Raw genomic sequence first — 15,941 nt, forward strand, 5'->3', positions numbered from 1 at the left:
CAAGGCTTGCAGAAGGAAACCTTTGATTCATTTTCTGTGTTGTCAAAGCTAGGAGGCATGTCGATGGGGAGGGGGGATGCATCATAGAATGACTCTGGTTTGGTGGCGCTCCCTAAATATTGGCAAGCTTCGAGGTGAAAATCCTTAGGTCCTACCATTGTTGGTTGTACCTAGGAATGATGGTGATTGCACATTGTTCTTTTATGAAGATGTCGCTTAAAGTTTCTCCCAGTGAAAAACTCATGTTCTGATCTTTAACGGTTCGATTTAGTGATGGCGGGCCTTAATCGTTTTCCTCTTAGTGTTGCTTTTTTGTTGTTGTTTTGAAGAACCTTTCTCACTTCTGGTGTTGCCAATGAAGGTGGTTGATTTTAAAGATTTTTTGCCACGAATACGCAAAGCTTGTGTGCCTTTTCATTGATAGGAGACGTGCATGCACATGATAGCCCGAGCAGAATTAAAAAGGGTTGCCCAACCCATAGATCCGTGTGTCATCCTGGATGTCCTGCGTTGATGGTAAAGGTTGTTGTTGTATGACGTAATCGCTTTGACGTAAAACTGGGATGTATGTTCCTTTTTGTTCATTTTCAACAATTTAACGGTGTCTATTCTTGTAGACGTGTTGACTGGTTTTGACATTGTCTTATGGTGCAGTAATACAGTACATTATCATCTATCGGAACAATAAATAGCTTACATTAAAGCTTATGAAGTTTGACTTTTGCGAAAACTAATGACGCCGTTGGCCCATTGCCAGCTCAGAAAGCAAAGCAAGAAACATTTCATTCCTCTTGCTCCACCGTGAAATCCGGCTCCGTGGGTTTCTTGAGCGCCTTGCCGTCGCAACTGTGGCGACGGCGCCTGACGCTCCCTCCCGGCCAGGCCTGGCTGCCGCCCTCGCGCACCCTGAGCTCCATGGACGCGCGTCGGCGCTTGTGGCGGCGCCATGCGGCCTGGATGAAGCACGCCGCCCAGGTGCGCCACTGGTGGGAGTAGAAGCGGAACCTGTGGCGGATGCGCGCGCTGTGCAGGCGGCGGAACTGCGAGGCGACGAAGCGGAGGTCATCGGCGACGAGCGCGAAGGCCTCGACCTCGGAGACGGCGCGCACGGTGCGCGTGGACCTCGGCAGCGCCTCGGCGGGGCGCGGGTCGAGCGCCCAGGTGAGCAGCTCCTCCCCGCAGAACTCCCCCGCCCCGATGCGGCACGAGTTGAAGAAGCCGGACCTCCCGCCCTGCGTGGTGTTGGAGTCGAGGTGGCCCCGGATGATGAAGAGCATGGAGTCGACGGGGTCCAGCTCCCTCACCAGGCGCGTGCCCCGCGTGTAGAGCGCCGGGCGCAGGCGCTCGCAGATGGCCTCCAGCATGCGCTCGTCCATCTCGTCGAACAGCGGCACCCGGCGGACGAGGTCGAGGCAGAGGTGGCGCTTGATGTCGCGGCGGATGTCCATGGGGAGGTCCTCGAGCAGCGCCTCCTCGTCGACGCCGCGGGTGGCCACCCACTTGTACTGGTGGTAGCGCCTGACGCACTCCTTGAGCGGCTGCGGGATCTGGCGGTGCTGCATCCAGCGCTCCATGTCCGTGCGCTTGGTCCGCCACTCCTCCAGCCGCACCATGGTGGCCTGGAGGTAGGACTGCATGTTGCCGATGAGCAGCGCGAAGAGCACCAGGCCGAGGACGCCGATGACGATGGCGAAACTGATCTCGCCGATGGAGAGGCTGGTGTTGAGGTTCTGGCCCAGGCAGCTGAGGTTCTTGAGGCCCCACCAGAAGCAGTAGAAGTACTTGTGCGTGAAGGAGGAGGTGGTGAGCCGCGCGTCCAGCGCCTCCGCGAAGATCCCGAACTGGTAGAAGCCGTTGTTGCCGGGGGCGCACAGCCTCGTGACGTTGGTGAGCGCGTACCAGACGCTCCGGTTGCTGCTCACCGTGCTTGTGCTTGCACAGTCGAAGAAGATGTCCTGGCACGGCGGGCCCTCGGCGCGGCACGCCTCCCGCCAGCACGACTCCTGCCGCTGCACCGAGAAGAGGTACCACAGTGCTCCCAGCACCTGCACGCACGCAACGCCCAGTTCATAATAATGGTCACCACTCAAGAAAGAAATTTGCTTTGCTTGGAGACGAGACGAGAGACGCGAGAAATCAAGGCAACGCACGTGGCTGGCTAGCATGTAGAGTATGAGGTTGTAGGCTGCTCCGGCCCAGGCGTTTTCGGTCATGACCCCCGTCGCCATCACGATCCGCCTCGTCAGCGGGAAGATCTGCAGCAGCCGCGGCAGGTACTGGAAAATGATGCTGAAGCGGAGGACGTTCTTTATGTTTGTGATCGCGGATTCCCTCAGCTTCGGCACCACCACCCACAACACAAACTGCACCAAAGTATCGTAATGATTCATCGTGTACGACAGTAGTAATTTTTATACCGAATATTCATTTCTGAGCCGGGCTCAACTGCAACCCATGAACAGAAAAAACAAAAATCTTACTCACATTTTTTTAATCAATCCCACAAAAAAAATTACTCAAAAGTTCTGATATATTTTTTGCATTGGAAGATGTTTCGGTGCACGTGGTCCGTGCCAAATTTTAGCTAGTTTGGACATCTGAGTAGCTCTTGAAAAAGAATATCGGTCCAAATAGTACATGAACAATACACTGTTTTGTATACCCTTAATTTATCTTTTTAATGAGAAGTACCATGTTCAAACGAGCTGAAAGTTGGCATGAACTTCACGCACTGAAACATCTTACATGAAAAAAAAATCAGATTTTTTTAAATCTTTCTAGTATTTTTTTAATTTTACTGTTCATGGCGGGTGCAGGTGAGCTCGGAAGCCAAATAGCCCCTCTCTGTTTGTACATGCAACCATCCATTCTCACCTGGATTAATGCCACACTTTTTAGTGTCAAAATTAGTCTTTATTCTTTGAGAAATTCTCGATGTTAGTCTTGATTCCTAGTTGTACATGACATCTTCTTGTTTTAAATTGTATCGTGATACAAGTAAAAAAAATGTTAACCATTTGATTTTTATTTAGTTTCGTCGGCTTTCATCTTGTTCCATATTTCGTCGCATTGAAGGAAGGTGCCACCCAGTGAATGATGTGTCAATCACACACATTGGGCAACCGACCCTAAAAACAAGGAATAGTTTAATTGTCTAAATTTTTGTCTTGACCATGAATCGGTCAAATAAAATGTCATTTATGTTACACAAGATAACACCATAAGTTCCATACTCAAAAGCACTTCGGTATGAATTTTGTAACCATGGACTAAAATATCTTATGAGAGATTGACAACCAAAGCACGAATTTGGAAAGCCAAACCGCACATTTTTGTATTTGGAGGGAGTACATGTTGGTAGTGTGGGCTGATTAATAGCATATCTTAACATAAAACAAGAAGACATTGAATGAATCTGGCCAGTAAGGCCACCATTGTCCGCCACCGTCGTCTTGAAACGCAACAGCTGAGAGCACAAATGTCCAAGAGCATCTCCAGCAAGACCTCTAAACAAGCCTCCAAGTTTTTGTTTTTATTCTCCAGAAAATTAACTGCAACAAGACCCCCACCATGCCCCCAAAATGAGGAGGCACACATTCCCCGCCAACCCCCCGCCTCCCTAAGGGTGCTTGGACAGTAAAACTATATCTAGTTTTTAGAGTTGAAGGGAGGACTTATTGGTGGGACGGGTCATTACCAAATCCTTGGATGAATTTCAGATACAAGGATGATCCAAGCCAACTAAGGCCACCACTATGGTCCACCACGATGCATCTGTAGAAAGCCTGAGTGCACCAATGTCCAAAGCTTCTTGCATATGTCCTCTAAACTGAAGGAAATATGCCCTAGAGGCAATAATAAAATTGTTATTTATATTTCCTTATATCATGATAAATGTTTATTATTCATGCTAGAATTGTATTAACCGAAAACTTAGTACATGTGTGAATACATAGACAAACAGAGTGTCCCTAGTATGTCTCTACTAGACTAGCTCATTAATCAAAGGTGGTTAAGTTTCCTAGCCATAGACATGTGTTGTCATTTGATGAACGGGGTCACATCATTAGAGAATGATGTGATGGACAAGACCCATCTGTTAGCTTAGCACTATGATCGTTTATTTTATTGCTATTGCTTTCTTCATGACTTATACATGTTCCTATGACTATGAGATTATGCAACTCCCGAATACCGGAGGAACACTTAGTGTGCTATCAAACGTCACAACGTAACTGGGTGATTATAAAGATGCTCTACAGGGTGTCTCCAATGGTGTTTGTTGAGTGGGCATAGATCGAGATTAGGATTTGTCACTCCGAATATCGAAGAGGTATCTCTGGGCCCTCTCGATAATGATCATCACTGTAAGCCTTGCAAGCAATGTGACTAATGAGTTAGTCACGGGATGATGCATTACAGAGCGAGTAAAGAGACTTGCCGATAACGAGATTGAACTAGGTATGATGATACCGACGATCGAATCTCGGGCAAGTAACATACCGATGACAAAGGGAAAAACGTATGTTGTTATGCGGTTTGACCGATAAAGATCTTCGTAGAATATGTAGGAGCCAATACGAGCATCTAGGTCCCGCTATTGGTTATAGACCGGAGATGAGTCTCGGTCATGTCTACATAGTTCTCGAACCCGTAGGGTCCGCACGCTTAACGTTCGATGACGATTTGTATTATGAGTTATGTGATTTGATGTACCGAAGTTTGTTCGGGGTCCCGGATGAGATCATGGACATGACGAGGAGTCTCGAAATGGTCGAGACATAAAGATTGATATATTGGAAGGTTATGTTTGGACACCGGAATGGTTTCAGATAGGTTCGTGCATTTTCAGGAGTACCCGGGGGTTACCGGAACCCCTCGGGGGATCAATGGGCCACAATGGGCCTTAGTGGAGAAGAGAGAGGGCCGGCCAGAGGCGGCGCATGCCCCCCCTTGCCCAGTCCGAATTGGACAAGGGGAGGGGGCGGCGCCCCCCTCCTTGCTTCTCTTCTATCCTCTTTCCCTTCTTCTCCTACTTGGACTAGGAAAGGGGGGGACCGAATCCTACTTGGACTAGGACTCCCCCCATGGCGCGCCCTCTCCTAGGGCCGGCCTCTTCTCCTCCCCCCCTTTATATACGTGGGAGGGGGGCACCCCAAAGGCACACCAAAATTTCTCTTAGCCGTGTGCGGTGCCCCCATCCACAGAAACACACCTCGGTCATATCGTTGTAGTGCTTAGGCGAAGCCCTGCGCCGGTAACTTCATCATCACCGTCACCACGCCATCGTGCTGACGAAACTCTCCCTCGGCCTCAGCTGGATCAAGAGTTCGAGGGACGTCACCGAGCTAAACATGTGCAGATCGCGGAGGTGCCGTACGTTCGGTACTTGGATCGGTTGAATCGCGAATACGTTCGACTACATCAACCGCGTTACTAAACGCTTCCGCTTTCAGTCTACGAGGGTACGTGGACACACTCTGCCCGCTCGTTGCTATGCCTCTCCTAGATAGATCTTTCGTGATTGTAGGCAAAATTTTGAAATACTATGTTCCCCAACATAAACAACACCCCCCAAGTTTTAAGGTTATTGGCAGTAAACTAACTCCAACAAGGTCGGTACTAGGCCTGGAAAATGGGGAGGCAACCATTCCCTCCGCTCTAGCCCCTTCCCCCACAGGTGTGGTATGGCAAATGCAAGGAGTTTATATCCTGCCTACCTCCACTGAGTCGGTGAGCTCGTGGTGTCCTCTAGCGCCCTCCCCACCCACCGTCTCCTCTCTGCCGGATCTACACATTCTCTGGCCATTGCTGGCCTTCCACGACACTACTCTCTACATATGTTGTTCTCATCCTCTAGTGTCACTCCCCCTCAACATGCCTCATCCTCTCTGTTGTGTGGCATCACCGCCTCTGTTTATGCTCCCCTGGCCGTCTCTACCCCCCTTTCCTTTACTGCTCCACCTCCTTGCCCCAGTATCATGAGAAGCCCTGTCGTCCTACCTCCCAGTCCCATTGTCTAGAGGAGCAATGAACCGAGGTAAGTTTGCCATTTTTTTCAACATGATTGATTGTCTGCGCTGAATTTGTGTACAAAATTGTATAAATATGTGGAGGAGTTCTATATAGAATATTTATGCAAAATGCAATAATTTTGGTCAATCATACATAAAAGCTTATCTAACACGAGGTTTCAGTGTGAGTTTCATATCATCTTTTATGTCAAAATGTGGGTTCAATGTCACTCTATATCGGTTTGCGGTGTGAATTTTATATCAGTGTGTATGTCAATCGAACTTTAACATCCTTTCTTTTGCGGGGATTAAGCTTTCACATCCATCTGTAGGCCAGTTTGCAATGTCTATTTCATTTGTTCATTGTATTGAGTTGTTTGCAATGACCAATCGAGGTGATTCCTATGTGACATGATGTCTGAGGAAACTGATGCTGATGCAATGTCACTAGCAATGCCACTTCTTTGCGGAACATCAAACAATGGCAGAGAAGTGTTAGCCAAGATATTAGTCAACTACACTCATAAGGAGAACATCCAATTGTGCATGCCCTGATAGCATATTAGTAATGATTGTTGGCAATGAGCGGTTGTTGAAGGCATATTAGAAGAGGATTAATAAAAAAATCATGCCAACCGCACTTTTGAGCCTGATAGGAATGCAAACTCTCTTGAGTACCATTGAAATACCATTCAACAGGAATGCATCAAATTTCAAGCCTCCTTTGACCAAATTGAGAGTCACCATCCAGGAGGAAAACCATATAAAAAGCACATGAGCTAACTTATCTCTCGGTAATTTTTCACAATATTTGCATACATGTGGGTTAACACTTCATCATTGTTTTAGCTTGCCGAAGCACATGCAATGCAATCTTGAAAGGAACCAAAGAATAAGTCATTTCCTTTTGTTCACTGTTTGCTCAAGGTGAGGAATAGTCAGAAGTTTCAAGTGCTAGTCCGCAACATAAGGATAAGGTACAACAATTGTTCCTCTCCACCTAATTTAGTTGTCGAAAAAGAAGCAAATAATGATAGAAAAATAGTCTTACACCCAACTCAACACATCCACTTCTTGTGAACAGGCCAACATGCATGAAGAAAGCAAAGGAGAATATGTACAAAGGAGGAGAATTTGGAGGCCCTACAAGAGTTGCCCATGGTCAAAGAGTGAGAAGGCAAACTGAAAGAAGAGATATGGAGATTGACCAGGTGATTCATGAACACAAACTCTCGTTGTGGAGTGCAGATTGATGTGGAAATAAGAAGTGAAAATCATTTTCTATGATGTCTCCACATTGGAGCGAGATGTGAAGACATATATATGGGCAATGAGGGCACACATTGCACCTGCACTGTGGCTGCCCTCAGTGGTGGCTTTGGTTGTACTATTAGTATCTCTAGAGCTACTAGTGGCAGCCTTGCAGGTGGCGGAGATGGCAATGGTTCGAACATTAGTGGATACGCTAATGGCTAATGTTTTTCTTTGCTTATTTGTGATATTTGAATGACATTTGCTACCTGTTTATTTCTGTGTTTGAAAATATGAGTTTAAATTTGAACACTGATGTTTGAAATTGTGGGTCTTAATATCATTGAATTGTATGAACTAGAAATATCTAATTTGAATTATGGTGCTATGAGATAAATAGCATATATGAGGAAATGAGTCAAAAATGAATATGGGCTGAGAATTGAGGGCTGCTGATGAAGTTGGTGGCATTTTTTGGAGCCTCGGGAAATGGGGAAACCCTCGGAAGCCATTTGGAGATGCACTAACATATTGATGTTCTCTTTGATTCAAAAGGATTTACATACAAATTTTGCAGAATTATAATCTTTAGGAGTTTTTTTTCCTATATATGCATGTTGTTTGATTCGTAGGATTCCAGTTCACATGACTGATTTGCACTAGACCCACTTGAATCTCTTGTGAAAAATCCCATGTGTTTTTGTGCACAACCAAATATCATGCAATCCTGTAGTATTCAATATAGTTTGTACACTACATGGCAAACTCTTAATGCATATATCATTTTGTTAATTTCTAGTTTTTAGTTTGGGACAGTTTTAACCTTTAAAAAAATCCGTGTAATGTGGATTGTGTTGGGCCTAAAAAGAGATGGCTGAGAGCAGGGCATCGACCCATTGGCTAGGTAACTGGGTTAGCTGCCAGCCCGCCTGCGTTCGAGTCTCGGCTCTACCACGCGGTGCTCATAGAGTTTTTTTCTATAAAATAAAGTCAACAAGGGTTAGCTCTGGGTTGGTCTCATTTTTCTAAGAGCTGGCTGACGTGAGCGATCGGGCTGGCAGGTTGTCCAATCGACTGAACATTCATTCTGGGGAGCTTTCAGGCCGAATGTCTGGTGTTCTACCGTCCATTGCAGAAAAGCAATTCACTATAGTACCTCATTGTTTGATTCGTAGAGTTCCAGTACACATGATTGATTTGCACTAGACCCACTTGAATCTCTTGTGAAAAATCCCATGTGTTTTTGTGCACAACCAAACATCATGCAATCCTGTAGTATTCAAGATAGTTTGTACACTACATGGCAAACTCTTAATGCATATATCATTTTGTTAATTTCCAGTTTTTAGTTTTGTACAGTTTTAACCGTTTAAAAAATCCGTGTAATGTGGATTGTGTTGGGCCGGCAGGTTACCCAATCGACTAAACATTCGTTCTGGGGAGCTTACAGGACGAACGTTTCGTGTTCTACTGTCCATTGCAGAAAAGCAATTCACTATAGTACCGTGTTAAGACTCACTGGGACGTCCTTCCCCTTGCGTCGTCTCCTTCGAGGTGACCCGGGGACCCCTTCTAGCGCCGCCAAGTCCAGTCACCCCGCTCCCCCCTGCTGTCACTGTCGCCGGCCTCTGCCGCGGTGGCAGCAGGCCCCATTCCTCTAAGGGGAGGGGGACCTCCGGCCGTAGCGATGGGCAAGGCGGAGCATGGATCCCGGGGCGGCGGCCTCGGTCTTCGTGGCGATGGCCGCTGCTGCGGCCGCTCGGGTGGCGTGGTGGCGGGGGCTTGGGCGCGGTGCTACTGCTGCGCCGGCTGCTCGCGGTGGAGGTTGCTCGGCCCTCTTGCCGCGCGGCGTTATATTCTTCGGTGTGGAAACTCCGGCCCCGACGCGGCCTTCTCGCGTTGCCCGGCGGTTCTTCTCCTGCTGGTCTAGGCGGGGTGGCGGCCCCCTGGTCCTGCTTGTGCGAGCTTGTCCCCGTGTGGGATCTCGTCGGTGGAGTGCTGGCTCGCCGGATCTGGCCGGCTACGGCCGGATCTTGCCGGTTCTGGTGGTCTGCATCCGTGGGGCTTTTGCGGCGGCCGGGAGCTCGGTTCTCCGGCGTTGGGGTGCTCGTGCAGCGATGGTGGGTGCCAGATGTTAGATCTGGCTCGTCTGTTTTGGCAGATGGATGGCGACAGCGGAAGTGGCTCTGGCGGCGGTGGCGTGTTTGCTGCATCTGAGGGGTGCGGGCCAATGGAGTGCTGCGTGGGAGTGTTGGTCATGCCGCTGCACGCGAAAGCCTAGCTGATGCTTGCTGGCCGGCAGCGGCGGTGCCCGTGGGCGTCGCTATCCTCCTTGGAGGCGCCGTCGAGGAGACTTGCGCTTCCACTACTCTCCGGTCAAGATATGCGGGAGAAAGTCATGATCATGTGAAGGATCGGGTGATAGCGTCGTCTTCAACGTCGTTTTACCTCTTTCGAGCACCGTCTTCGAAGATCTTGGCCCCTTTTGTGCTTCATGTAGGTTGGACGTGCGCGACATTACGGTTGGCTAGTGGGCAACCGGTGATGCGAGTGGTTGGCGTTGCGATCTGTGTGGCGATGATGATGTTGGCGTGCAAAGCTGGGTCGCGGCTTGTCCTTCTGACGTCCACGGTCCGGTGTGCCAATGGGTGTGCCTATGCTGGCTTCTGGCTGTGACAGAGAAGTCAGAGCTGCGTGCAATGTCTCTGCGGCAACGATGACTCTATGAGGGCGGTTTTTAGCGGGCGCTACTCTCCGCATGATGCGTTGGACTAGATCGGTGTGAGGCTTGCAACTTTCTCCTATGTAGCTCTTTAGCAAAATCGAAGTTGCCTTGTCCTCGACGCTTCGGTCGACTGTTTGGCATTTGTTTGTAGACAGGTCGGTCATGTGTGCCACTTGTGGGGTTGGGTATGGGTTTTCGCCTGGTTTTCATTTAATTAATCAGGCAAATCTCTTTTTCTTAAATAATTGATCAATCAATGAGATGGTACGTACAAGTAGAACGTACCTGCGGCAGTGGTAGCGCGGTGAAGAGATCAAACCAGAAGGTCCATGCAAGGTACCGCCTGGCGATCTGGTACGGGTTGATGACGAGCTCCCCTCTCCCGAACACCCGCGACGAGGGGGCGATGAAGGCGGTGCGGAAGCGGATGACGATGTGCGCTGCGTAGAAGACGTCCAGCAGCGAGCGTATCATGGAGAGCGTGAGCGCCAGCGAGTAGTCGAAGCCGACGCACGCGTCCCGCCGCGTCCCCGTCAGGTAGAGGAAGAGCGGGTCCACGAAGAGCGACGCGAGGCAGGCGGCCAGGAACACCTTGTGCCACCGGTGGATCACCTGCCCGCGCGGGTCGAAGAAGAAGAAGAGGTGGCGGTCGCCGCCGGCGTGCATCAGCGACTCCAGTTCCTCCGAGAAGGCCCGCGACAGCACCCTGTCCTTGAGGGCTCTGCCGCTGCCGCCGCTCGTGCGAGCGCGCGGTTTCTCCGGGGAGTCACGGGATCCCGGCCACCACCGCCTCGGGTCATGGGACCTGCTGCGCTTTCTGCCCGGCGGTGGTTGCGGGCTCTCCAAAGGGCTCGCTCTGAAGTGCTTCACGTCCACGTCGCTCTGAAACCTGAAACGGCAGCCGGCAACGCGCCCGGAGCTGTAAGTCTTAGAAACGATCGAGCATGAATGCATGATCAGCGACATGCGTGCGGGAATGATCGAGAAGACGCGCGCTCACCTGACGGTTCGTGAAGCACCGGACGCCATGGTGCTGTACGTGCTGGTGTTATTTGGCAACTAACTACTCGTCCGGATCATGGAGGTGTTGCATACGTGACACCAACGGTATTTATATAGGCGAATGGTGCTAGCTCTTGCCGTAGTAGAATGTGGATGCAGGCATAGCATGAGTCGTCGTCTTCAGCTGTGGGAAGAGAGTGACCGCAACAGCCTGCTCAGCCATGAGAGTCAGAAGGGCTATCTGCAATTAATTTCAACAGGGATCTTGTGATCCTAGTACTTAAAAGGTACAGAGCCAAAGGAGACCTGCACAAAAAGGTTACTTTGGACAGGCAAAACACCGACCGGGCGCATGTGATTATGTATAATGCCTACGCCGTACTCGCCTTTCTCTGAGGTTCATTCTTATTATTTGTGGCTCTGTGCATGCATGCACGTTCATCTTAGTTGTTTGTCATGGTTTTTGCCAATTCTAGCCCAGTCGGTTCAGAGTTAGCTTTTTTGTAAAAGAAACGATTGGGAGTTAGTTAGCGGGACGACTCCATCTCCACTAATCTTTATATCCACTAATCTATGGCGACGACACTGGTTTTAGATATGGGGGAGTCAGAGCACTCCACATTATCGAGTTTGTAGGTGTGAGTGATGGTTTCGGATGGATTGATGTATATTTTTGTCAAACCTTTGTGAAATTATCTCTACTATTAAAGAAGAATCGAACGTCGTGATGGTTCGACCTCCCTCGTACAACCCCGCTAGAAAAGATCGCAGGAGCAACCCACGTTCCCTCGCAGCCTTCCTCAACGCGATTTAAAAAAAACGACCACGACCCACTCCCGTCCCACGTCCCCTCTCGCAGTCTCCCCAACCTCTCGCTCCCGATCCCTCCTCTCGATCTCGTGAGAAAAATCACCGCCGCCGCCGCCGCCCCCACACTCCGCCGCCGCCGCCCCCACACTCGTATGCCCCGATGAACTGCCCATCTCCATTGTCGTCTGACGCCCGTCTCGGTCGCCGTCGTGCATGCCGCCCTTGTACGATCTGCTCGCCTCCGCCACCGCAACAGCCTGGGCCGATCCCCTTATTGAGCCCATTTGATGGCGACGCCAACCCATCTTTTGGTGCTGCATGCGGCGACAATGGCGAACGAGAAGAAATCAACGTATGCCACCACCATCGCCGGCTTGCAGGGACCATTGACCGCAGGTTCGAGATGATGCACAACGAGGCGGCGAGGGCCACAATGGTCAACATCACTTCAATCATCAGGGAGCAAGCTTATGGCATCAAAAGTAAGTAACGATCATTGGCTCGTACCTTACGTGATTGCTCGATCTCCTGCTTGTTCACATGATTGCTCTCTTGCTTGTTCCCTGTAGAATCGCATTAACTATTGGTGGTGACTGACTGTGCGGTGCACGCATCAGTGGCGCATCCAAATCCACTCCACTAATAAATTGTCCTCTCCATTATAAGATTCGGTAAATTTTGGCGGTGGTCACTGGTATGCCGGGAAGCTTTCAGTTTGGATCTTGTTGGCGATTCTCCATGTAGCCTTGTTGGTTCTGAATCCAAAGTGCATAGTAATCCTGAAGAGTTTGACTCTTTGAATCAGAGGAAACCAAGGTTAGCATTAATCCCCACAATAACTTGGCCTGCATGCAGTAGTATTTTGGGAGTGGAGAAACAGAGCAAGAATTCCACATACATACACTTGACATCTTCAAAGGGAGATTTTCAATGATCAATTGGAGGGCTTCTAAACATTTTTACTTATGCCTAATTTTATCATGTCAGGAGCCTGCTCTGTTAATCCACTCAAAACCTTTTGCATAACAGAGTCAGAGAATGATGCCAGTTATCTCTACCATGTTGTTTGTCATTGCGATTTGATTTTTCTTTCTTCTGTAGCAACACACTGTACTTATACCTGTAGAAGAACAACATTAGTGATGAAAGCTCTTGGTTTCCCAGGCACACTCGGATATGTATTGGTACAGGTGAAATCTATGATGGTGAAAAAGATTAACTGCATCGAATACAAAGTTCCGTAACATAGCGTATGTGCACAAGGATGCCTTTATCTGATGGTGAACTACACCTCTTCCAAAAAACACTCCACCCAAAAGGAAGCCCTGTACTATCTTGTTTCTGTCATAGGTGATGTTTTTATTCCTTGTTCTGATGGAAACATGGCTAATGTTTTTGAAGGACACCACATGCATGTCTATTTATGACCTTCCTAATATGAATATCGTTTCTTCTTGCCACCATGGATATGCATTAGTATGACATGGTTAGCTGGGCCGAACGTGAGAAGAAAATATAAATATTTGCATACACACAGGGTTGTAGTGTATAGCTCTCATGTGAATGCAGACGTTTGTTTTGACGAATCGTGACTATCGTGAGCAAGAATGAACCCAGTAAAATAATTTATTTATTTTTGTTTGTTCCTTACGATCCAATCAACGGACCGGGTTCCACTATCAGCAAAATAATTACTGAAGGTTAACTGAAAAGTCTATATCTTGCAACTGTATGTTAATGGGCTTCCACATGGGTTCATCATTCCGAACCAACATCAACTGTTGGGACTCTGGCATATATTTCTCATCAATATGGTCGCAAGGTATAATCCATTCTCTTTCTGCTTTAAACTGTCTCATGCATACTCTGCCATATGTTGCCTAATTATTTCATTTTGCTAGGCCATAAAAGCTTTACTTGCTTTCTGAATCTTACATCCACCTTTTGTTGGCATGATTTGTGCATAGTCTTTAGGCGCAACTGTTTAAATATTTTATGTTTTATTTGCTGAAGCACTACTAATTTGTCTTTGGATGGCAATAGATGATGTGTGGATGTGGGGCCTTCCTTTATGCGATGTTGGTTGGTACCTACACTTTCGATCCATAAGATCACACGAATTTTGAAATGAAAACTGACAAGTCAGGTAAGTTGCCAGCCGTTCAACTTTGCAATTCCACAAGTTAATACTGAACTCATATTGCACAGATTATTAGGTGTTCAGTGTTCAATTCCAGACTGTGCACGCATATCTAGACTCCGGAGTCGTTATCTCAAGGATCTTCTTTGCCAACATGGGCTATGATCTCGACATAGACAATGGCGGAGAGATAATATATGCTCTGTATCTTGTAAATGTATGTGCCGAAGTAGCTGCAGCCTTCCACCTTATGAACAAGTTCTGTCAATGGTCAGGAGGGGCGAGCCCATCAAAGATTATGTTCAAGGCTACAACTTGAATCGGAATCTCTATTGCTATGTAAATATGTGGTTCGTGCCAAGAAAATTCAGTTAGTTGTGTGATTCTATTTTTGGTGTTCCTTTCTGTTAAAAGTTAAAACCGTAAGTCAAATATGTTTCTTACCAAAGTTAATTGCATGAACATTGAACATGTCAAAACTGAACAGTGTATCGAGCACCCATCTTGTATTACAGGATGGAAACATATATACATCATTTGTACATGGCGAGCGTGGAGTGAAAAACATCCAGATGCCAGTCTGCCAGCCAGTCCAGATTCTGAGCGGGGCAAGCGGGTGTGCGAGTGGTAAGCATCGGACTATCCCCATTATATTCTGAGCGATCCATAGGAAAGTAATTATCTTATATGTGATTCTTTTTTCAAATTAAATTAAATTGCAGTTGTCTTAAGTCCAGTATAAAAACCCATTAGGTTGTAACTACCATTACTGATCGATACAAGAGTTTTAGCTTCTTGTCAGATATGTGTAGCTCTTGTGTCGGGAAGAAGAGGATGGCTGTTTTGTTGGTAGTTATGTTTTTTCTAACACTGAAAAATAAAAAAGAGTTAATGATCTCCGAGGAGCGCACCAGTGCCATTAATGCTTAGTGTTAACAAAACTATGTGTCATGGTTGAGAAAATCAATGTTATTTTCTTGTAATTGACAATGTTTGATTGTACATTTAGTTGGGTTGATATGTATTTGACAGAGGAACGATATGGTTGAGTATTCTGTGAGTAGCTCACTGGTTTTGCATTCACTGCCAATGGGTGGGTACAAACTTTTGGATCAAGGTGTGTAAGACATCAATTATCTATGTTGACGTGAGCCACCCCAACCCCACGGCAGTGTTCTGGTCCAAGAGCCAAGTGCGGTATGAGCTTGACGAGAGCTGCGACGTGGGCATGGTACACTGCTGATGCTGCCAGAGGAGGTTGTGCAGCAGTTGTGGTCGGGGCGGACACCATCATCATATGCGCATGGTTGGTGTATTCTTCCTTGGACTGTGAGGTTTGTATTGGCAACTTTAAGGGAAAATACGCTTTCGAACATGGTGGTAATTACACCTGGTTACATATCTTATTTTTAAAAATTTCAGAAAAAGTCAAAACATTCCAAAACTTTTCCTAACAAACTTTCTGGCGTACAAAAATGTTCTGCAACAAAACATTCCCTAAAAAATCCTGACAAAATTGATATATATTCTCTGACAAATAGAGTGAACAGTACAGTGTATACAGCGACAAATTCATTTTTTTACGCCCACAACAACATGAAAGTCATTTCTTCATGAAAGTTTTTATACGAGCGCAACAATAAATCTACTTTGTTCGCAAAAAGTTTCAGATTTTTTTTCGAAACGGAGGCAAAAGCTTTGCCTCATCTCATTAATAAAGAAGAAGAGAGTTGCCCGGTTAATAAACGGAAAACCGGGCGAAAACCGTCACAAACCGCTGAGCGGCACACTCATAATCACACACCCACCTCACATAGAGAGTCTCGTCAACATCACACACCGGTGTCATCGTCATCACTTCGCCCCAACAGGCGTCATCACCCTCCCTAATCTCCGAGCAAGCGACTCCGACTTCTCCGAAGACAAATGTAGACCCAACCTACATCGTAGAGGCTATGTGAAACACAAGAAGCCCCGCGCCAAACTCAGCCATCCGCGC

General features: G+C 47.6%; 1 protein-coding gene and 1 long non-coding RNA gene across 4 annotated transcripts; one reads left to right on the top strand and one right to left on the bottom strand.

Annotated features, from left to right (window-relative positions):
• Positions 1-574: 574 nt before the first annotated feature.
• Positions 575-11,168, bottom strand: LOC109773914 (protein CNGC15b). 2 transcript variants are annotated; one of them, XM_020332642.4, is made up of 4 exons: positions 10,991-11,160; positions 10,276-10,879; positions 2,151-2,363; positions 575-2,045 (listed from the first exon to the last, which is right to left on the bottom strand). In XM_020332642.4, the coding sequence occupies exons 1-4, from the start codon at positions 11,017-11,019 to the stop codon at positions 783-785; spliced, it is 2,109 nt and encodes a 702-aa protein (XP_020188231.1). In that variant the 5' UTR covers positions 11,020-11,160; the 3' UTR covers positions 575-782. The 2 variants fall into 2 exon arrangements, with proteins under 2 accessions (XP_020188231.1, XP_045085850.1); XM_045229915.2 differs by having other exon boundaries at positions 575-2,363; positions 10,991-11,168.
• A 219-nt stretch (positions 11,169-11,387) lies between these two features.
• LOC120966454 (uncharacterized) lies at positions 11,388-15,336 on the top strand. 2 transcript variants are annotated; one of them, XR_006665390.2, is made up of 4 exons: positions 11,388-12,284; positions 12,372-12,618; positions 12,967-14,569; positions 14,975-15,336. It is a non-coding gene; the product is annotated as an uncharacterized lncRNA (long non-coding RNA). The 2 variants fall into 2 exon arrangements; XR_006665389.2 differs by having other exon boundaries at positions 11,390-12,284; positions 12,967-14,364; positions 14,458-15,336.
• Positions 15,337-15,941: the final 605 nt, after the last annotated feature.

The sequence above is a fragment of the Aegilops tauschii genome, chromosome 6, assembly GCF_002575655.3.
Source record: "Aegilops tauschii subsp. strangulata cultivar AL8/78 chromosome 6, Aet v6.0, whole genome shotgun sequence".
NCBI classification, from domain to species: Eukaryota; Viridiplantae; Streptophyta; class Magnoliopsida; order Poales; family Poaceae; genus Aegilops; species Aegilops tauschii.